Consider the following 23308-nt stretch of genomic DNA (forward strand, 5'->3'; position numbering starts at 1 on the left):
GCCGTTACATCGTACTCCGTCACAATGTCAGCGACTCTCATAGGCGACATAGATATCCACTCTGGCTCAGGAATGTTCCAGCATCCCACGGTTTAAAATGAATGAATGTGTGTTTCAGTCTCCTCTAATGACATTTGTGTTGCAACCGCTACATGTACATACATGCCAGCCAGTGTTTCTTCTAACATTATATGGAGATTGAAAAGGATCAGAGTAAAGAACACTTCTTGTCATTTCTGGCCCTTATTCCTACTTTCCCTATTTTCCAGATCAGTGGTTGTGTGTCGCTGTGTGTCAACTTGTGTCTGTGTGAGGTCCTTTTTATTGGGTTATTGAGTGTTACTGTCAGTCAGTCTTATGTTAGTCTTGTTTCTGTGCGTGCAAGTCCCTTGTGTGTTGCTAACCTTCAGTTACTTTGGTCTGTGAAGTAATGTTGCAGTTTGTGCATCAGATCCATTTTCTCTCAATGCTGTTTAGGTTTTTAAATTCCTTGGTCAGTCAGTTCCATGTTTGTTACCTCCCACTGACGCAGTGTGCTTTAGTCTCAGTGTGTTTGTAGGTATATGGTTGGGAGATGTTCCCTCTCCTTCTCTGCTCCTCCTCCTCATCAGGAGTTAACATGATCCAGTCTCTCAGAACTGAGATATAATCACAGAATCATGAAATGCATGAAAAACATAACGTAAAAACTACATCTGTTTCATCATCTTTGAATATAGGAAGGTATCTGTTGTTCCTTGAACAAAGCATGCGATTAAAGTGAGACACTTTCATCAAAGAGAGACGTCACCTTGTTGACGTTACCGTGATGCTTTTGCGTTCTGTGGTAAATGCAGCTGCAGACCAAATACTGAAATCACAGCAATGTGCAACGAGTGTTTCCAACACGACCAGCTGTATTGAAATGGCCCTTTGGAAACACCACATGGTGAGCTACGAGCAGAGCGAAGCATGAACTTGCTTGAGATGCTCAAGGTGTTGACGCTGCGAGTGACTTGTCCGTGCTACACGTGAACGTGTCGTGGGAGCGCCGTCCACTTTGAAGCGGGCGGGTTGGGCCACACGCCACTGACTGTTCAGCCCGACCGGGCGGAGAGACGGACCCGGAGTCACCGACCACACACCGGCCTGGGAAGTGACTGCAAGAGCGCGCGAGGGGAGTTGGTTTTTTTTTTTGCTCGGGCAGTGGCGCTGCTTCTCTCGGCCTCGCCACCTCGAGCTCGGTGCGGGAGAGTGATTAGAGTTGACAAGCCCGCTCCACTACTGTACCCCCCCCCCCCCCCCCCCCCACCTCTCCTCCTCTGCGCTCCCGCTCCGCAACAACCAGGAAATCGTCGCGAGGTGTGTTTCTTTATCCCGCGAGTGGCTGCCCCGTCTGCGGGTGTAGATGCGCCTGTTCTCGGCGGGTTTCCCGGCGTTTCCAGTGGCTTCCGACCCCGGAGTCCAGCGGCGAAGTCTGCCAAAGTTGCCTGCGAGGAGAGGAGCTGCGCCGCGGCCGAACAATGAGGCGAGTAAACCGGCATTGTGCTCGCAGTTGAGTGTCTCGGCCATTCGCTTCACAAAGGCCAGCGTGAACCAAGTCATTTCCTGGTGCCGTAAGCGCTAAGTTGAATCCCAGTCACGGGCCGAACCTGCCCCTGAAACGAAGCGGCAGGTTGGCGTGACCTTTGTAAGCGAATAATCGGGTCAGAAAGTTTGTAATTGACAGTCAACGCGGACACCGTTGAGCCGGGACAAGATTGTAGCAGAGCAGGTCAGATGGCATGTACACAGGCTCAACTTTGGCTCACTGTGGCATGCGTCAATCCAATGATGGTCAGTGTTTTATGACTTAATGTTGCACACTCTGGTCTGGTTTTTTACCCCCTCTGGGTTTCGGTGTGCTGGGAGGGTGACTATTGCTCTTTGGAAAGTTCATGAATTCCACATCCTGTCACAGCCTGTGCAGCCTGCAATTACATACTTTGAATCTGGGCCGTCTTCAGCGTCCTCTTTCACTTGCTCTACTGGAGTCAACACAGTGCATCTAGGCGGTTAGAAAACTAGACTTGATGACCTCCGTGGCTCTGGTTCTGAAAATACAATACTGTCTTGAAGTGGGTTTGTTTGTTTTTGCGGGGCATAAAGTTTGCAGGAACAAGGAGCCACTGGAGCCAGTGCAAAGTCCAACTCACGGAGGTTGGTGTGCTCACATGCACAGTGGCATGGCAAGGTGGACGTTATTACATCCACAGCACTAGTGCCGTGCTCCACGTCGCCCCTCAATAAAATCCAGTTAGTCTTTAAACAGCGCAGCTACTGCAGACATGCTGTGAGGTCAACATGCAACCATCTTTATTAATCATGAGGTGAAACAAAAGCAACCGTGTGAACTCATTATGGCTGAAAGCTGTTTGTTCAAGGCTGATTGTTTTTATGACACTTTTTTCAAGGTGTACTGCTACGTAGAAGATGGTGTGTCTGTAACTTAATGTGGGTCCTCATCGTTGCATTCCTCTATCAATTGCTGTGTTGACGCGTAGATGCAGGCAGAGTTGTGGTTTGTGAGTTTTGAAGCTGCTTGTCTCGAGCATGATTCTGCAGTTGTGTGTGGTATTTTGTGATTTTTATATTGACGTGTCAACACCCTGAGCAGCCAATATCCCTTTTTTAATTTTTGTCATGAATAAAAAAGGACATTGGAGAGTTCAAGTGATAGTCATCTCCAAAGACAAGTTTTCTTCCACGTGGCCCTGAACTAGACTTGCTGCAGCTAGGAATGTTGTTTTTCATGACCTTGATAAAAGATATTGCGACTGTATTTTAACTATACACTATTGTGGAATTTGGTGCCCCTTCTGGTTGAAAGTTCTTCCATGCAGTTGAGTGGTAAAATATGTATGTATATGCATCTATATATGACATACGCATGTCAAATTATACTGTAAGATGATGTAAAAATTGCATTTCAGAGTGGCAGTATTGAATCGTCCCTGGATTCTCACATGAATTTCAATTGATTGTGTGACTCAACTGAACAACATTTCGTCATGCTGACAACAGAATCATAAAAACATGCTGAGGATTCAGGAGCCAAGTTGTTGAGGGGTCGTTCAAGTTCAGAAAAGCAAGAAAAATGGATGGTGTGATGTAAATTCTTGCTGTTCTCTGTGCATACTCCTGTAGCTTTTTCGGTTTTTGCCTTGTTTCAGTGAAGGAGGCTGGAATGCAGTGTCCATGTTCATTGTCGTTTGTCCCTGAGGAATGTAAACGTTGACACAGAAGAGCAGTCAAATGGTCAAAAGTTCAGCAATTTCCCTGGAATGAGCAAATCTAGCCAATGTAGTGAGTGGTGGAGTTTGGCGACAGTAGCACTGACTTGGTTGGTCTCCCGAGGTGACGTTTCAGCTCCAGTATGTAGTATTACCTCAAGCAGTGGAGGAGATCATATATTGGGGCTCACTCTTTTGTTTGAAGACACTGGTTGGACCCTGGAAGAGGAGCAACCCCCTACAGGTTACCACGCTGCGCCAATGGAGTCCAGTCATTTTCCTGCGAGCCAATACAATTCTTTGGTCAAGGAAGATGTTTTACTTACTGGAGTCCGTGCTGTCGTCATAATGACGATGATATGGTGGATCTTTGCGTCGCCTTCCTAGTTCTTTAAATGTTTCGGGTTAACATCATGCTCCATATATTACTTAATAATTCATTCATTCAGTCATTGGGAGTGTGTGAAAAGCAATGCATGATATATTTATTTGGAAATGTCTTCAGTTTTATCACTTTTCTTCAAGTGTATTAGTGTATATTTAAAAAGTCTTTTTTTTAAACACATTTTTCCTCTTTAAACCTGCAGATACTCGCTATATAGTATATAGTTTAATAATCATCTGAAAATGTTTCCGGTTTGAATGAGGCACACGTCACTTCAGTGTGTTTTGCCCTGTCTCCTGTCTGTGTATGGTGGCACTCAGGAAGCACATGCACCTGTACATGACTCAGTGTTGATGCGAGAGGTGATTCCCAGCCACGCTGACTCACTGACTAGGTCTGGGGAACTGAAGTAGCAAGCCATGTGAAGCTGGTGTAGCTACACAGACAATAGCTGCTCCAACTGTTTCTCATATTAAAAGCCGTGTAACATTTTCCTCCATCATCTTCTAAGTCTTGTTTTTTTGTGTCAGTCAGGCACCTCTGTAACTTCCGGAATGGAAGATGCACTGGTGTTGCATTAGAGGGGTGCTCAGGCCTGAGTTGCGTAATGCTTGTAACGGTGCGTCTGCATGCGTGTTTCTCATGTCCCGACACGTAGTGATTCTTTTGCACAGTCAGGTTTTTTGCAGTCTCTCATCAGCACCTTTGTGAAATCCGCTATCTACTAAACACTGTAGAAAACTTGTCCTTCCTTCTTACTCTATTTATTGAAGCATTCATGACTTAATCGTGCACTACTGCTGCGGCTCCTTTGGAATGTTACTATAAAGGATCTCTTCAAAAACACATGGGAACAAGATTAAAGCAATAACAGGGTCAACAGAACTGCACTGCATGTTTCCAAATGTTTCTGCTAGTCCACGATGACTGCTGTAACAAGTGATTTTACATAGCCTCTGAGCTTCTACTGGACGAGGATTCTTGTCGTTGGACTCATGACATGTTACCGTCGGGGCTTCCTCATCAGGGACGAAGTAATTTATTGAATGGCTGTGCCATGCGAGTGTGTGTCGCACAACACCCGATCCCTGCAGCCCCCGCCCCCTCCCATCATCCTTTTACCCCTGTCAGCCCTCCCACATTTCATACTCATAAATGGGCCATTATTTCGGCCGCCGCATGGATTAGGCGCAGAAGTTGTTCAACATACAAAACTTCTATTGTTGCTGTTAAGTCATTTTGGATTGAGCCTCCGGGCTGTTGTGTTTCCACTGTTTTTGCGCTAAGATGGCTAAGTCATGATAAATATTTAGCGCGTGAAAGGCTGGTCCTTCAAAGCAGATGTGTTTTTATTTTGAGAAGTGCTGCCACGATCAGCAATGTGGATTCACTGTGTGTTTATTTATAGACAAACTCACCACCAACTGTGGCTTTGGTGGTTAAATGCTATGGAATATCATCATCGATATAACGAGACTGTGGTTTCTGGCTAATCCTGTGGATTAAATTGCACTAGCTCTTATTAAATGGCAAATTTAAATCTTCTCTCAATAAAATCTGATACAGCTGGGTCCCCCTTTTTCATCACTGAACAAGTCTGGCGTTTTAAAACTTTTATAGCAAAAGGCAATTCTCCAAATATGGCGCTGAATCAACTCTTACTGGCCCCATGGGACATATGATGCATGTGTTCTAATTTAGCTTTCAAGATTGGAAACAATTTACAACCGCCTGTGTAAAGACACGGTGCATATATGAAGTGGGCCAGAGAGCCCTTGTTCCCAAATGGGTGGGTGACGTCAGCCCAGCTGATGGACAGCAAGTGTGCATCATTGCAGTGAAACCAAAGCTTGTTGTGGGTGCTGCTGTTATTGTGTGTTCAGCACTGCTAATGGCCACACAAATGCATTTGGTTCACCAGGACTCCAGTGCTTAATGGAGCGTAATGCACCAGTGAATATAAATTCTCATTTATGGTGTTTGACATCTTAATTCCTGTCTATCGGACTCTTAACTTGACCTGTCTGATAGAGTGACTGCGGGTGCGCTGTAAAAATATGACATATGTTTTAACCCATTCCCCCCCATGAGCTATTATTTTATTACTCACCTTCCAGATCTCTCTACTTGCACATGATGTTCAAACCTCACATGGAATGTGAGCCATGTGGGCCGGGCTTCCAGCTTTTCTAGTGGTCACCTTGTCGCCTTTGTTCTCTTGGCAGTCACATCTCGCCTCTCATTCTGTAACGCAATGTCGACGAGGTTTGGGCCTTTTAAGAACGGTTTCAGTGTCTCGAGCATAGGGACTCAAAAATGCACTGCTCAGGACCCCTGTGGAGAAGCTTAGGCCGATGGAAATGTCCTTCCCTGGCTAATGTTGTGGTGTTTAGCTAGCTGTATGTTAGGTTTATCTGCTTCCTGGTAGATATTCATGGTCTTCTCAGGAGCAATCGAATGCCGCCACAGGTAAAATACCAATGAGTCACATGCTCTGAAACACGGAAGATTCTACAAAATGATTGCTGAAGAATGTACAGCGGGTGCTGTGTTTTAAGTCTTGAGTAGCATAAAGTAAAGCAAGTGAGAGAATGCATGATGCTCTGGCGGTATAAAATGTGTGACGAAATGTAATTATTGTTCCACTGTCTACTCATGAAGCTTCTTGGATACATTTGCTGTAGTGGTGGTTGTTTTCCGTTTGTGCCTCAGTGCCCGTCCTCACTTATCTCTGGTGTACGCAGCTGGAGTCTCTTGTGAAGGCTCTCTCGGGAGGACCTCACCAAGCAAATCTAGCTTCTGTCTCAGAGCGTGCAGTTAGATAAAATTCATTGTCTGGTTTACTTTAATCGAGAAACCAGCTCTCTGCCTTTGTTTGGCTCTTGTAGTGATGGTGTTGATGGGGGTACCGACCCTTCTGAGGGGCTGATTTTGGACCTCTTTGGTGAAGGAGTTCAGTATTTGGTGCAATATAATCATCTCAAAATGTCTCAGCTGTTAGCACAGTGTATTGACAGTTGCACTGGATGATGGCACCATCTCGTAGCAGTCGGACTCAAGTCTTCTCGTCGCCTGGTCACTGATTGAAAAGTAAAGTAACATGATCAGACAGAGAGAAGAACCCTGACCTCCCTCACTGCAACTGTACTCTCCTGTAGACTAAACATCAGGATGATTTACCCGACTCTTTCGGGAAGGAACACGCTCGTGTGATGTTCACTTCTCAGAAACGCTCAGGAACAATGTGTTTTTTTTAATTATTATTATTATACATGTACACGCTTGTAAGTAATAGTGATAATTATACTTTTTATCTGTTTCAAAACAGTGGATGCTTTCTGCTGCATGTGATTCTTTTTTTTTTAACTTTTTGAAGTGCTGCAGTTTGGGTTTGATGCTCTCAGGACAAACTTTTTATTTTTTAAAACGTGTCATTTCAACAAACAATACTTTTTGTCAACTTCTGTAAAGGTTTACGCAAGCAGGAAGTGTGATTTAGATGTTGCTCTTCCTGTTACTTTTGTCTTTAAAAATAAGAAAATAGAATGTGCTACTGCTGGTGTAAAGTGAATTGCGTACTTGTTGGGGCAGCCGAAGTTTACTTTCCTGCTCGCTCTCTCTCCTGGAGTATGTGCTCCAACCTGTAAAAGGAATTGAGCTCAGTGAGGAAGACAGAGGTGAAACAACTCCTAATATGGGCATCGACTGTGCCAGTTGTGCCCTCCCTCCCTCTTCGCACAAACACACACGTATTCAGACAGATTCTGTGTATGCTGTGACACAGGAAGTGGTCTTGAACAATCATACCACTGCGTTGCCCCCACAGAGGTGCCAGACTATTGTTGAGTCAGCCCATAAAATAGTGCTGATGAGAAGTCTGAAAGTGTCAGCTGAAGATGTGACGAGAACAAGGGAACGACTGGTAGATGCAGAAAGCAATAGCCTGCAGCAAGTGTGAGCGTATGTGGACCATGCAGCATGCTCCAACCTGTGAGGTGAAAAAGGGAACAGATTGTGGTGCAAAAGATGTGAAGAAACCGGCATATCTCAACTTGAATTTAAGGCTGCACTAAAAGAGACAATAGTGCTACGCTCTGGCTTAGTCGCTGTCCAAAAAAGGGAAGTTTGGAAATCACTGATTTAACATGTACACCCATTAGAAAGAACAAAGAATGGTATGCTCTTTTTGCGTTCTTAAATCATTCTTTTGGCTCCTGTTGTTTTGTGATCAAAAAAAAAAAAAAGGAATAATATAACGTGCGACAGTCTTTGACTTCTAAACCATAGATTTTCAACATAGGTGTGGGCTTTCTCTCTCCCACAAGTGTGAGCAAGCTTCTCCTGTTCCTTTTCTCACTTCTGGTTGCCTGTTCTGAAAATTGTTTTTTTAGATTTTGTCTCACTTCAGTTTTCAAGGTGCTGCGGTGAAAAAGTGCTTGTGAGCAAGTTTCTCACGGATCCTCTTCATCCTTATCTCAAACTGATTCTCTCAAACTGATAGAATCTTGTCTGTTTTGTTTTCAGGTTTCTAATTTAATTTGGCTTGTCTATTTCAGATTACGCCTCTGATAAAAATTGTAAAATTTGGCGATGAATTATTTGGTGATTGCTGGATCCAGTCAAAGAAATAAAAATAAAAGCCTCACTGTTGTTTCATGTCATAGAGTTTTGCTGTGCTGTGTTGAGAAAGAGTTCTTCTATTTGCCCTCAGGGCTAACAATAAGCAATGATTTGAGAAGTCACTTCTCTATTTTGGTTGAGAAAATGGAGAGGAAGTGGTTTGGTAGATACCGAGTGCCATATTTCCAAAACATGTCTGGTTCACTGCGATACAAAAAAGATCGCTGCGTTCGTCTGGCACGTCCCACCATCAGAGTATTACTAATCCAAGTCTCTCTTCTTATCTTTTAAGTTTTTTCTGATGTGAGTCAGCGTCTTATGGAGTTGCAAGTCTCAGGCCACTTCCCTGCCCTGATGTACACCCACAGAGATTTATTTTTTTATTCCTGCGGCCAGGAATAACTGTGAGCGCAGGTCTTTTTCATAACACGGAGATGTGAACCGGGCGACTCGCTGGGGACAGTAAGTGAGGAATGGAGACTAAAATAAATGCTGTCGAACTTTGCCGCTTCCTCTTGGTCTGACAGGAGTCGGGCTTGCTGACGGGAGGTTCAGCTACTGAGGCAGGAGAAGGAGCTGGCGGACCTGAATGGACTTGCCCTGACATCACAGCCTTATACAGACATTTTCAAGCGCGCAAGTGCCCCCGTCATGCACCGCGGCTTCCTGTTAACCGCTGAGTGGACATGCTTAACTCAGAAATTATCTGTTAAATATAGTCACACGGACTAATGATCGCACTTCACTCTTCTGCCTACCGCGTCTTCTCATTAATGACTTGCTGTCTATCTGTAAAATAGTATTCATTCCAGTGGCTTATCGTAAGGTGGACGTCAAGCGGACTCGCAACCCTGTCATTGTGAGGCACGTGGAGACAAACGCTCAGGACAATAGGCAATTAAAAACACAGACCATGAGAGGAAACAAGCTTTTGTTTCTGAGCTTCCAATACAATCATTGGCTGCTCTGCTGGTGCTATTATTTCCGCTCCTGTATCAGCTCCACAAGCCGTTCTCAGTTGATGTGTTGTTTAAGTTTGATTCTCAACTGTCACGAAATGTGGCGTTGTGTATTCCTGCGAAGTATTCCGGTCAAGATTACACCAGATACAAACATAGCACAGCGCACCCCATAAATGCTATCTTTGCACTACATTAGTTGTGTGTTCTTGGAAGTGATGTAATGGCATTCACAATATAAAAATAGATGGAGAAGCTTTGTGAGATAAATATTGATGTGCAGTTCTCAAGCCAGTGCTTAAGGCGCGTTAAAGTTTGTTAGCTTATATCTGTTGCCGAGCATCAGCCACTGACCTATTTCTGGGGCTCTTAACTTAGCTGGTCAGTTGGCTGAGTTGTGTGGCAGACTTGAGTGTCCTCCACGACTGGACCAAGACCGGAGAGGTGGTGGTGTTTTCCCTTCAGTTCCCTTCACAGCTGTCTGCAGCTGGTGGACCAGGTCACCACCTGGACAGGTGTTGGCAGGGTGACAGGTGTGTACATGCCCTGGTCTTTATCTGTGTGGAGCTTTTAGAGTCTCGGTGTCTGCAGCCCTATCAATAATGCAGCTCCTCTACTCTCAGTCCCACTCCTTAGCCATCACTTTCTATGCCATTAAATATGCATCCATTTCCCAGTCCGAAGTCTCTGTCCCCTCCCAGTTCCCATAAGTCTTCGCTGCCCTGCAAATCAACCATATGGCTGATGCTCATCAAATCAGGAGGCTCTGCAGTGTTTTTCATTTTAAGAACAGCATCACTCTTGTGCTCACTCTTGTCCTGTGGTGATGTCTGATGTCGGCTTTTGGAGTTATTACTCCACATGTATAAGCCATAACAGTGGAGGTAACTGGGCAGCTGGGCAATTTATTGTGTTTGAAAGTGACAACAAAAGTTGCGTTACATTCAGCAACATGTTTAAAAAAAGAAGTCCTGATCATAATAATTCAGTCGATCCACTCTTGCTTTTAACTTCAACGGGTATCTGCCAGTTCTCCACAGACACTGGCAGCTTCTCCTGACATGTCAGACGAGGTCATTCCACCGGCCCTACCCTGCAATCCCTTCTGGTATGAGAACATAAACACAACAAAAGTATACAACAACATTCGGATGAAGAGCACTCTTGCTACACAGAAGATGGCAACATGGTATATTATCAGTCAAGACGTGATGTTTCCTTTCATCACCACAGTCTTTTAAAAAGGATTTAAGTGTGCCAAAACACTTTTATTGATTTTATTCCAGTCATTGACTTGGATCAAACTTTTATCTGGCTTACACTGAAGGAGTCAAGGTTGCCATATTGTTGCTAATTTACACTCCTTTGCATAAATGTATTATAGTTTGGGGGAGTTTACTGTTAAGTCTTTGACATTCATTGGCTCAGATTGTTTCAAGGGCTAACTTGACAAGGGTTAGGGTTACAATTCAATTAAAATGCCTAAGCTGCAGTGGAAGTAAAAAGAAACCCTGTTGCATAAGTTTTATGAGCATAACTTAATGATAATAATGAAGCTTCTGAATCACTGGGACACCAGTAAAAACTGTCCAAATACAAGGGAATCATAGTTTTAAAAAGTGACTCAGAAGAACGTAGCATACCAAATTAGCCAATTCCCAAGTTTATAAATAAAAGAATTAATGAATATTTTCACTTTCCCTGCTGTGGGACTAATAGAGGAGGTATAACAGTAACTTGCATTCCTGAACGAAGGTGTCTAAATGCTATCCTTGGTTCGCGTCAGAAGTCCCGCGAGTCATTCAAATATGGGACTATAAAGGTCTAATCCATTTGAAAATAATCTATTATGAACACACATATTGGGTCATTATATTCTGACTTCAGCTGTTAGTGGCTCAATATTGGATTAGGACCAGATGAAAATGGTTTTGGAATCGGTATGAGAATGATCATGAAAACCCTGCAGTTTGTTTGGCACATCTGCTTTTCCTCAACTCTATGAAATCCAGGCACATTAAAGGGTGTCAATTGCTTTTCATACATTTATGAGAATATTTTAGGTTCTTTTCTTCTGAAAATGTTATTACAATTTTAGTAAAACATAAGGATGCCTTAAAACGGTGGTGTGCTGTGTTTGCAACTTGTTCCTCCTCCTTGCCTTTTAACGCACAAAACAACCGTAGATGGATTAGATTAGTTTGCTGCTGAATCAAATAATGCGGTTTAGCTGAGTGGTAGTCCGCAGCAGTCCTCATCGCACCGGACTTCTGAGAGAGTGAAAAGAGTGTCAGGTGGACACGAGTTGCCTATGTTTGTCCTTTTCATTTCATTATTTCCTTTCTGCTCTTTGGCGACTGTCAGACTTGCACTCCCTTTTAGGGCAGCGATGGCTGCAGGAAGTGGGTTGTGGTTTTGGTGCTGTGTCACAGGAAGAATTAGATTGTATCATAAAGGAGACAGATGGGGGCTCGAGGGGGAAGGATTAGAGGTTTAAGGGGGGTATTTAAGTTGAGAAGGCATCTACCTTTAATTATATTTGTAATCTTCTGAGTTCCCTCTGTGGATTCTACAATATCTCTGTCTCAGACATTGAGAGAGCACACAGACAACCTGCGTGGATGTAACAAGTCTGCCTGCATGGAACTATAAATAAATGTGAGATGGTTGATCTCAGGGCACATGTGCTGTTTTTCCCAACAAAGTGCATGAAGGTGGAAGATTCCAGAGCCCAGTAAACTTCCTGTCTTTGTTCGTCTCTTTTGTTATTTTGCCTGGCAACCGGTTTCGGATCAAACTAATCTCCCTTTATATCAATTACATTGGTGTAAAGTTACTTTTTTTTATGTTGAAGTTTCCATGTCCTGTTTATGTTCGGTTGTGTTGAAAATCTGGGCAAAGATCCCAAACGCACAAGTAACTGATCTAATTATCTAAACCCAGGGGTGAACATAATCGCAGATTAATCCAAACCACTAAATGTACTTTTTTTCTACACCAGAGTCCATCTGTGGCATTTGGATTATATCTTGCACCAGTGCCTGTACAGTCTTTGCTTCCCTGTTCTAGAGCTTCACCACAATGCAAGAATAAAAACACTATTTTCATGGATTCCATCGCTAACTGATTTTGTTATCATTGCATTGTTGTATTCATTTATATTCATGACTTCTAAAGTGGTTCGATTTCTCCACCAACCTCAAATAATCAATAGTTTGTTTCTTCAATTATCTGCTGTGCTTCGCATGTAATCTTTTTTTAAAGCGACACAGGGGATGAGCTTTGATCAAGTTCCTATGCCGTCAGTAACGACAGACGCACAAATCTACGGTTTGTCTTCCTGTAAATGTATCAATATTAGTGTGCTGAGTGGTCAGTCAACATAAGGTACATCTGTAGCCACGAATCCACCTGTGACTAAGTTCCCTATCGTGCAGAGCAGCGCTTTCATTTTCAACCAGCTTGACCGCCTCCATTCATTTGACCACATGTATTTATACAATAGCGTGCCTGGTTCACGTTTATCTCGTGTGGTCACGATCCTCGTTCTCCAGTCCAAATGATACAGGAAGAATTTTGTTTGCGTCTCTTGTCTTAAATGAATGTAGCGGCGCTGTGGTGAGATCTTTCTCATCCTCAGTCTGTGACATCACATGCATTGAGTCGTCACTCTCCTGCAAGCAGGTATTTTTGGTGCATGTATTTACATGAAATGTTTGAAAGATGAACATGGTCAGGGGTTCGACTTGGGACCAAAGGCCCACATTGATTTTACATTTCAGGACATGTTGTGATTATTAAGTAAATCACAATGAGTTGTGTGGGGGGTTTGTTGATGCAGACCTGGGGTGTGTAAACCAACCGTGGTCGATTTAACAGTTAAATTGTTCAATACACAACTTCCTTTAAAATGTCATGCTCCATTGTCTTCTATGATGTGGTGCACTATTGATTACTAAATTTAGCAATCGGTGACCTGTAACGACTTCTTAAATAAAAGCCAACTCATATTTTTCCAGGTAAAAGCTTTCTCCGTCGCTGCAGATTGAATTGTATAATACGGGGTTTTCTTCAAGTTATGCAGTCATGTTTGCTCCCATATTCATTTGTGTGAGTTTGTGAGTGGCCCTTTAAGATTTAGGATTATGACCTTATTAATTGTGAACATTACATGGTATTGTCATTTTCATCTAGAGCCTGAATCAAATCTGATTCACACTGCACAAGCCCCCCTCTAACTTGGACCTATTGGTTGTGCTCTCTTCTGTTGCAGTGAGTCCAGTATTTGCCAGGCCCGGGCCACAGTGATGACCTATGATGATGGCAATAAGAAGTGGCTCCCAGCGGGTGCTGGACCCCAAGCCTTCAGCAGAGTCCAAATCTATCACAACCCCACCACCAATGCCTTCAGGATAGTTGGACGCAAGATGCAGACGGACCAGCAGGTGAGTTTTTTTCTATTTTCAAGTGGTCCTATGGTCGATCCATTTTCAAGAAAAGGAACGCAGGGTTTCCGCCATCATGCGTTATGTTTGTTTCGATGTTCCCACTGCGTTTCAATACGTTTCTTCTAGGGCTGGGTATCGATTCTAATTTCAAGAATCGATTCGATTCCGATTCTCATGATTTAGAATTGATTATCACGATTCAATTCGATCTGATCCAATCTCGATTCAGGTTAGTATTTAAACCATTTTCTGAGCTGTTGCCATAATCGCATGACAAGTTACGCAACGTATTAATACTAGTATCATATTGACATTCAACAGGAAATGAATGAAGGATTCATAGTAAATGATAATAAAGATCCAGACACAGAACGCCAGATGTGACTGCTCATGGGACTGCTGCATTATTAGAAATGTGACATTAAAAATTCACCCAAGAGAACTGTTACTTTCATTAGCCGCCCGAAGCCCGCAGTCGCTTCAGTTATTTTGACAGAGCGTGCAGAATTACCCGGTAGTGGTAAAGTTCGCTCGAGTTTCATTTGTTGTGGTCCGGTGGATGGCTTGGAAAGGAGCGCTGGGTGATGTCGCGTCACGTGACTCGTGAGGTCGTCAAAGGGGTTGGACTTCACCCGGAGAATATGTGTTAAAACGTAAATTAATTAATCCGATCTTTGGACCTACGAATCGATTTTATGGAATTAATGTACGAATCGCTTCAGAATCAGAAAATCAATTTTTTTAAACACAGCGCTAGTTTCTTCACGTGAGCGTTCATCCTTAAAAAGGGTGTGGCAGCTCTCATTTAATCCTGGCGGTGAGCCACGCTTGCTTACATGCAGCGGAAACCCTGGAACAACAGTTACTTCTCTTGCTGATGTGTAAAGCAATGAGGGGCGTTTATGTGTGCAGCCAAATGATAAGGTGCGCATGAAACAAAATGGAGAAGCAACAGCCATTTCATCAGAAAAAACAAGGTCACACCTGGTTGGGACAGGAAGTGTGGTGTAACCAAATGTTCTGCTTCGATTAAACATTCAAGCATTGGCATTCCTCGCCATTAAACTAGTTTATTCAGGATTAGGTGGACCTAAAAATAAAAGGGCTTGTGGTACATTCTGAGAACTCCATGATCATCCTGAAGACACATCCAGTCTGAGGAGCAAATTCCACAAGTGGGTTTGTTTTAGTTGCATGACTAAAGTCCCTGGTCAGATCTGTCTCTGAATGTGGCGCGCCACCAGGAAGCGGGCTGTCATTATTGACTGCTCACTCCATTGCCCCACTGGTTTCTGTGTCTCCAGTGCTCCCCTGAGACTGGTAGTAAGTGGTTGTTTCCTGAGAGATACCCTGCTTGCTCACTTCTTTCCTGTGACAAATTGGGGGAGAGTCTGATACCAGAAGTGTGTCTGGAGGAAGTCCATCAGGAAGAATGTTTTTGACAATGGGACGTAAAAGGAATGTAAATATTGGATGTATGCTAATGTCCGAAGCTTTTCAATCTTTGCTTTCAACGCAAATTAATTTTAAATATTATTATATCATATATCATGTTTACATTTTACTTTGACTGACTTTAGTTAATAAGCAACCTGCCTGAGAAATTTCAGTTCAGATAATGGTTTACAGTAAGAGCAAAGATATTCCTCTTAACTTCCATGAATTAGGGTTTTTTCCTTTGAACAGTATTAGAGAAGTTCATCATGATTCACATGAAATGCTAACAGTCTCATTTCCCTGACATTGTTTAGTAGATTTCACTTCTGTTCTCATGGTGCAGGTGCCACCTCTGATCGTGTGACAGCCAACAAAGTCACCTAAATATAGAAGTTTGTACAGACTAGATGATCAGACTATGTTGCGATTACAAGTTGAAAGTCTTTGAGAGAATAACTCCCTAGTGTTTCTTATTTTGTGTCCAAGTGGACTGCTCAAGTCTCCCTCTGCTGCTCCAATGTTGATAGTAGAATTAATGTCGATCCGTTGCTTCATCAGGTGGTCATCAATTGCCCAATTGTGAGAGGATTAAAGTACAACCAGGCCACGCCAAATTTCCATCAGTGGAGAGATGCCCGGCAGGTGTGGGGGCTCAACTTCGGCAGTAAAGAGGATGCCACTCTGTTTGCGAGTGGGATGGCACATGCTCTGGAAGTGCTCAACTCCATGGCAGACGCAGGTATGGCACTTTCTTTGCTTTCATGAGTTCAATTCCTGGTCATTATTGTTGTTGGAAAATAGCATTGCAGTAAATTCCCTCATGCAGTTTAAAGGTTAAGCCAGATGGATATTGATACATGAAAAGACCAAGATAAATATAGGTCTGCTTTGTGTGTGGTTTCTGTTGAGAGGAAATATCAGATTCTTAATAAAATTAATGTCCAGTGAAATGCAAAGAACGTTAAGGACGGTTAACCTGATATTTGTCCCTGCATGAGATAAAAAGCGAACAACTAAAAGATTCCATTTAATGAGCAGCTTAAGTCCTGCCCATCCACTTCTGCCTCATGGGATCTAAGTTAATGAAACATATGAACCGGAGTCAATGGAGATCTGCCTTGAAATATGCCATAGATATCACATCTGATGTCTGGGAATTTGGAAGATGCTTTCTAACGCGGTGAGAGTGCTGCTTTTCCACAGACATCAACGGTTACTGCAGTTTTTGTGTGATAACCGATGTCAGCTAATGTTTGCTAGCTTCAGTAGTTCAGTGCCTTTAGCATCTGCCTTAGTGCCGGAGCAGTTGGATTCAGCTGTGACGCCATCCATGCAGTGTTTGGTTTGTAGTCCAAACAATGACGTGTTTTCACAAGCAAATAAATCATAAATTACACAACAAATGTAGTGGTAACCCACATCATTATTTGTCATTGAAATTGATGTACAGCACGTGTGTGATCCAGGGCACGAGGCAAAGTCGACCAGAAAATAAATGTGATCTCCACATAGACTTCCATCCATTTTTTTCCCAATCTTAGGTCCCATGGACCCACCGGAAAGGGTGGAGACTTGCACACCCTATACCCTGAAGATTACTACACAAGGACTTGCATATGTTTCGCCGATAAACATGCCTCATTCTAGAAGCATATTTTGAAGCCTTTGTGTGACAATCTATGACAAAAAATGGCATGTGACTTAGTGGATTATTTTATTACAAGCTGCCGGCAATAAGTAAACTACTTGTCTATTAACCCCATGAGCACTGTAACAATAAGAGTCTTTCTAAAGGACTATTTGTTTAAAATATTAAACTAACAGCTCTGTTGTATTGCTCATTCATACTAGTATCAAAATATCCAATTATTGTAGTTTGCACAGCATTGAAACACTTGACCACAATTGATGTCCTGCCATCCCTGACGGGACACTTTGTTGCTGTGACTAACCTATTTGCTTATGTGTGACGTGTTTCAAAGAGGATGACGGCTTGACTTTGAAAACGCGTCGTGCATTAATGGTGTGTGTCGTCGATGTGTTTTGCAGGCTATGCCACACTTCCTCGCTCAGTGTCAAATGGACCGTCTGCAGAAGAGATGGAACAACAGCGGAGGTAAAAAAAAGCATCATCACTGTTCAGATAAAGATTTTGTCAATGGATTGTGACAAGTAAACCAGTGTTTTGCTGGAGTGTTTATGCAGATGGAGAGGTGCCAATGAAAACAGGTGGCTCTTTCCTGACACATAGTCCTTGTCTGCTTATCAATGTGAAAGCTTGTGGTCTGTATGTGTGATTAAACCGGAGCAGTATTTTTGCCAGAATCATTGCGTAATAGTCAAAAGATGTGGAGTCCTCTTGGCTGCGCTGTGGTCCAGTTGGCAGTTTTGTACACACGCATACATGGAGGATTTGCTGGCATTAGTCCGACACTGCTAAACCCTCAGCAGCCCCTGCAGGTTAAAGGTTAAACAGACAGCAAAGATGACACATTCGACTGCAGAAGCAGCGACTCTCTGCCCATTGATCTGCTGCTTCAGCGAGGGCAGCTATGATGACAACACGCATGCCTGCACAGACTTGGCATTAACCTTTTAATCCCATTTGGACTAAAAGGTAATATGTGACACAGTTGTGGGAGGCTGTCATTGGTCAGAGCAGCTGCCTGTCAAATCGCACTCATATTGGTAGTAAACATGCGCTGGCTTAGCGAGTAAAACCTTTGAAATCCAGCACAGATGCACTTGCTTGTAGACATTAATTACAGTTTTATGTCTGCGTGCATGAAAACAAAATTGTGCGTAAAGCTTTAAGACGCAGACTTGCTTCCTCACCAACCCCCATCCCGTCTCTTGGGCACGCCGCCTAAGTCCATCAACTGTGCTTTAGATGGTGTGTGTAGACTGTGTGTGATGATTGCATGGCCATGTGAGGACCGGTGCGAGTTGTGTATTTACGTCTGTTGTTGCTGTGGCAGATGTTTCTAAGGGGCAAACTGACCCAAAGACAGTGAGGCGAGCTTGAATCAGGACTCTGTACCCAGGCAGCTGTGGACCTCTGGGTGACTGGCATATGCAAGGGACATGGCCAAAGTACATCAGTTGTGTGCAACAGAAGTCAAGCCTGTATAAATGAAATTAAAAAAATATATATATATTATAACAAAAAAATCTCACAGTGGAAAGTGCAATGATGAAACTGGATTTATTTCTATCTAAACTCAGTAAATTGTTTTGTGCAGCTGAACATTATGTGCTTCATTTTCAAACTTGGGCATTTGACCATTATTCATCTCTACAATTTTAATGTGTTGCTTTCTTTGGACGGCTGGATTTATGGTCTCGATAAAGATACCTAAAGCATCTCTTTTAGGAAAATGTATAAACCTTTTTGAATCTTTGTTCTATAGGTTGGAGCAACAGAGGCTGGAACAGCAAGAACGAGAGCGACAGGAAAGAGAGAGACAAGAGCGGGAGCGTCTTGAGAGAGAGAGGCTCGAGAGGGAAAGACAAGCGGCTGCAGGTAAAACATGTGATACAATGGCAAACCTTCTGTTTGGATATCTATTTAAGTGAAGTTACTGAAGCTGCTCTTTCCACATCACCGTGACAGAGGTGTCCAACGGAGTCGGTGTGAAAGGTGTTAATCTGGTTGAGTCAAAATTGGGTCAACTCAAATGAGATTGCTCTAGATGAATGCTCATATTGATTGATGTATTAGTATCTGAATATGAGTCTTTTCTTGTGGCTCTCTGCTGGTTTGGTGACAGTCTGTGTACATGTTGATCTGATGACTAGGGTATTCTTTTAAATGGAAGTGTAATTTGCTACCTCAAAACTTGCTTTCACATTACATTGTCTTGTTTTTCTTACATTTCATTTGAAGATTCTTGCAACTAATACTTCCTCTCTCATAAGTCTCAGCTCCAATGGCCCCACCGTTGCCCCCTGGTGGTGCCCCTCCTCCACCTGCTCCTCCACCACCCCCTGGTCCTCCTCCCCCGAGTGGACCTCCAGCAGGCTCTGGCGTCCCACCCCCTCCCGGACCTCCTCCCTCAGGACCTCCGCCAGCCCCGCCCCTGCCGGCAGGAGGAGGCCCTATTGGTGGGGGAGGTGGTGGTGGTGGGGGCTTGGCCGCAGCCTTGGCGGGGGCTAAGCTCCGCAAAGTGTCCAAAGTAAGTCTGAAGCTGAACAGGCGCGATTCTGTGATTCACTTACCGTGGTGAACTGGTGAAACATTTGCCTGACTCGTCATTAAAATCACACCCTGATGTTATCTGAGGAGTCATTATGATGTGTCCAGACTGATATCTGCTTCCATCACCAGGTCACTGCATGGGCATTGTCGGCTTATGTCAGCTTAACTCTCATATTCTGTGGTTTGCTGCCATCAGCAGGAGGAAGGAGCTCCTCTCTCCAAAGGAGACTCCAGCCGCAACAGCAGCTCCTCTGTGGGAGGCGGCGGCGGCGGCGGCGGTGGAGGTGGAGACCTGATGGGTGAGATGAGTGCCATCCTGGCTCGTAGGTGGGTGTCGCAGCAGAAATCACCTGGAACTCGGACCACCTGAAAACACATACTTCAGGAACTTACCATGTACTGACTGGAGCAATAACTAGTTTGTGTTGTATTATAATAGAATACAGTAACCACTGATAAATGTATGTCTGTTTCATGTACGTGTGTATTTTCTGTCCATATCGTGCTGAAATAGAAGATGTGACTCAAAGTATTTCTTGATCATATTAGGAGAAAAGCCGCCAACTCTGGAGAGAAGGCGCCTGTAAAGACACAAGAGAGTGTAAGTGACTCCCGACTAAGTGAGCCAAAGCTTGGTGACTCACTCTATTGTTTGCTCTTTCGTAGGATGATTCAGAGTCTCATGGCCACAGTGGTGAGCATGACATTTCAACTTTTTGATGTGTGTCTGTAGCACAACCTTGAAGCATGTGTTTTCTCACCAGACTCCATTAGAAGACCTTGGGAGAAGTCAACCATGCCCAGGTAATTGACACTGCTCTCAGGTCGTGACTGGGCTCTCGGCAGTATCTCCCGGGTCATTCTGTGTGTCGTGCCTGAAGTCCTCATAAATGCCCTCTCCCCGTCTGTGTACCTTCATGTGCCCGTGCCTCTTGTCATGTGTGCTTTCTGTTGTGGATGTGACACCGTTTCCATTCTAAGAGAAGAGTGTGTATGTGTCTCACTAACAGGAATAACTCCATCCCCAAGAGCCTGGACTCCTCCACTTCCTCATTGTCTCACAGTTCCAGGTACACATGCTGTCCTGTTCACGCTCTTGCTCCCCTAGCTTCTCTTTTCTCCTCAGGTTAGCTGAGCGGCACTGCACTGGGCGGGCGGTTATGTAGCGCCATCTTATGGACCTTAGAATGAAGTACAGTTTTGGTTTTGTTTTGTTTAGATTTATAATGAAATATGAACTTTTTTTACTTTATTTTGGCGGCAAGTTGAGATTTTTGTGAAAAAAATGAACCATGAAATAGCATTGTTCTCTGTCCACAAACGCCTGGTACGTTTTTATTTTGGACATACCGGTATATATATATTTCATATTGTTTTTTTTAACCACGTAGCAACAGCCAACTGTGTTTTGGGGTGCTTCTGCTCTGCTGCAGCTTGACAGCATTGTCCCTATCTGTGGTGATTCTGGTTCTCTTGTGCAGGGGGCTCATCTGCGGACCACCTTACAAGTTTGTTTGGATCAGAATTAAAATGTCTTTTTTTATTTCTTCAAATAGGACAAAAGCTTCAAGCAATAGCAACGACTCGAGTGGAAATGATGATTCCGATTTAGAGAAAATGAAACAGGTATGTCTCTAATTTATCTTGTTCAATGGGAATGATGCACTGTTTACATGTGTGGAAGACGACATCAAACAAGGTCAAGTAATTTGTTCTACCAGTGACAGTGAGCTTGTGCTGCTCATGTGTGGTTTCAAAGAAATGTGAATAAGAGTCTTCACCACTACCTAAATCTATGTAGACAGAGTGAGAGGTTAAAAAACAAAATCCCTGTAGCTATGGAATTTCATGTGAGAATTCTTGAGCTAGATGGGTAGTTTTTGGTGCATTCACATGCAAAATGAGTTGGGCTAAAACGTGTATTATTCGATCATGTTAGATCACACATGTTGTCCTCGGAGGAATAGGAAAGGTAATTAATGTCCTTGCTGCAGCCAGTGTCATATTTTCAACCCGAGTTTGTCTGATTTCTTTGCAGGAGATCCTTGAGGAGGTGCGAAAGGAGCTTCAAAAAGTAAAGGAAGAAATAATTGGAGGTGAGAAAACTACAGCCTAAATTTGGTGAACATTGTTGTACTTAGGTTGTGGACTAACGTCTTTTCTTTCTCTCTATAGCCTTCATAAACGAGCTGCAAAAAAGAGGCACATAGTTCTGCTGAGTATAAGGTGTAAAAGAGGGATGTGATAGACGGAGGAGGTTGAGGCCAACGGGACCTCCTCAACACCCTCTGTTAGCCCAGGGATTTCTCATTTTCTCCTCCACACTTTTCTATTTCTTCTCTCACATCCATGAGCGCAATTGCATATGTATCAATCATGCATATCCACTTTGTCTACAAGATAACCCAGGGAACTGCTCAGGCCAGCGTCTGACACTGTTGAGAATCACTCAGTCCTGGGGGAGTGATCCAGCTTCACCCCACTTAGTCCCCGTGTCCTCACTGCCCTTCAACTGAATCCAGTTACAGCTCACAGCTGCAGCCATTGTTGCGCCTCCTAAAGATATTGCACTCAAAAACGTTTTGTAAAACATAGAAACCTGTTTTTGTGACTTCTTTTGCTATCAGACACCATATACTGATAATGCAGTATTCAGGGATGTGGTATTAGTTGTACTTGCTGAAACATCAGAATGCTGGGTTTAAAAATAATAATAATAAGAATAATGACTCCTTGACTCCATTTCGCCTCAAGTGTACAAGCATCTACATGTTTACTGCTATAAAAATGTGTTGGTAGTAAAGAGGGAAAACCACATTCGAGGCTCCCACAACTCCTCCAAGTGGATCTCAAGGACAACTCAGAAAAGACAAGCCTTCGCCCATTCTGGAATGCGAGACAAGCAAAGGGACAACCTGAGTGCTGTGAAAGAGGAGCGCGTTGCCGTTTTTGATGTGTGAGAAAACGTTATTCTTTGCTTTGCACTTGTTCCGGATTAAGTGTGACTGTGCGCCACACTGCCTTGACAGACTTCTCCCCTCACTCAAAAAGAGATCTTTGTCAATTGGCCAGTAAGTAGCTGGTTTATTTCCTCCATTCTAACTTTGTTTTCTACCTTTTTGGGAAAAAAAGATGGTGATAATGGCCATGATGAGGTCAATTAATTTGGCCAAGAGTAACTGCCTTGAGAATAAATATATAAATATATATATATGGAAATTATATATTTGTTTCGAGGGAAATGTTAAGAGAAAATGAAATGGTGTTTCTATTTTAATTGAAATGACTGGTGAATGGGCTTTTCTTTCCTTTTGATGATTGTTTTCATGTTATTTGGGTTGACTGTTTCTTTTTTTTCCTGATAGATTATAGGCTTTTTACACTGAAATGTAAGAGAAGAAACAGCTTAGAGACACTGGATTAGAGATGCATTTATAGTCGAATACAGATGCTTTTTGAAATGCATTCTTGGGTCTTGAGTTTTTTTTTTCCTTCCCAGTCTTTTGGGCCATAAAACAGAAAGTGGAATGTCCCCATCTCTCAACTTGGATATTAAAAGATCAAGGCTGTGTATGTCGGCGGTTTTCCAGGGGTGCAACTAATGATTATTTTGATGGTCAACTAGTCACCAACCACCTTAACCATCAGTGAACTTGCTGGTGTATGACGTGTGCAGGTTGGCAAATGCGTGTTTAAAATGATCATATTCTTGATTGGCGAATTGCTGTATATACACGAATCACGTGTTAAATTACAACCATATTGCCAGTTTCCTAGTGATGAACTATTTTAACGATTCAACCTGAAGGCTGACTGGATGATGAAAGTGGTTTGACTAACGTGGTCGACTGTCGTGTTGTGAATAGTAAACCCAAACAAAGTTTTGAAACTTCTTAAGCTGCTTAAAATGTGGTAGGAGTAGTTGTCCCGATGGTCCCGGGCCCTGGGCAGTTGCAAGCCCTGGTTTCTACGGAGACTCGGGGCGAGGTGAGTCGGGTTTATCCTCGATT

At 43.3% G+C, this 23308-nt stretch overlaps 1 protein-coding gene across 4 annotated transcripts; it reads left to right on the forward strand.

The window, feature by feature from the left end:
• The first annotated feature begins 907 nt into the window (after positions 1-907).
• vaspb (vasodilator stimulated phosphoprotein b) lies at positions 908-23238 on the forward strand. Of its 4 annotated transcripts, none has more exons than XM_053873822.1 (14): positions 908-928; positions 13489-13660; positions 15659-15839; positions 17150-17216; positions 18511-18623; positions 19019-19275; positions 19495-19625; positions 19848-19899; positions 19965-19992; positions 20063-20102; positions 20309-20368; positions 20855-20924; positions 21337-21394; positions 21474-23235. In XM_053873822.1, the coding sequence occupies exons 2-14, from the start codon at positions 13523-13525 to the stop codon at positions 21506-21508; spliced, it is 1230 nt and encodes a 409-aa protein (XP_053729797.1). In that variant the 5' UTR covers positions 908-928; positions 13489-13522; the 3' UTR covers positions 21509-23235. The 4 variants fall into 4 exon arrangements, with proteins under 4 accessions (XP_053729797.1, XP_053729795.1, XP_053729796.1 ...); XM_053873820.1 differs by lacking the exon at positions 908-928 and adding an exon at positions 998-1507 and having other exon boundaries at positions 21474-23234; XM_053873819.1 differs by lacking the exon at positions 908-928 and adding an exon at positions 5972-6105 and having other exon boundaries at positions 21474-23237.
• The last annotated feature ends 70 nt before the right edge of the window (positions 23239-23308 follow it).

Source organism: Synchiropus splendidus, chromosome 8 (genome assembly GCF_027744825.2).
Source record: "Synchiropus splendidus isolate RoL2022-P1 chromosome 8, RoL_Sspl_1.0, whole genome shotgun sequence".
NCBI lineage: Eukaryota > Metazoa > Chordata > Actinopteri > Syngnathiformes > Callionymidae > Synchiropus > Synchiropus splendidus.

Coding starts and splice junctions, on each gene's coding strand:
- vaspb (XM_053873819.1), top strand. CDS start 6,071: ATGGTCTTCTCAGGAGCAATCGAATGCCGCCACAG. Junction 13,661..15,658: donor AGATGCAGACGGACCAGCAG/GTGAGTTTTTTT, acceptor TTGCTTCATCAG/GTGGTCATCAATTGCCCAAT. Junction 18,624..19,018: donor GGAAAGACAAGCGGCTGCAG/GTAAAACATGTG, acceptor CTCTCTCATAAG/TCTCAGCTCCAATGGCCCCA.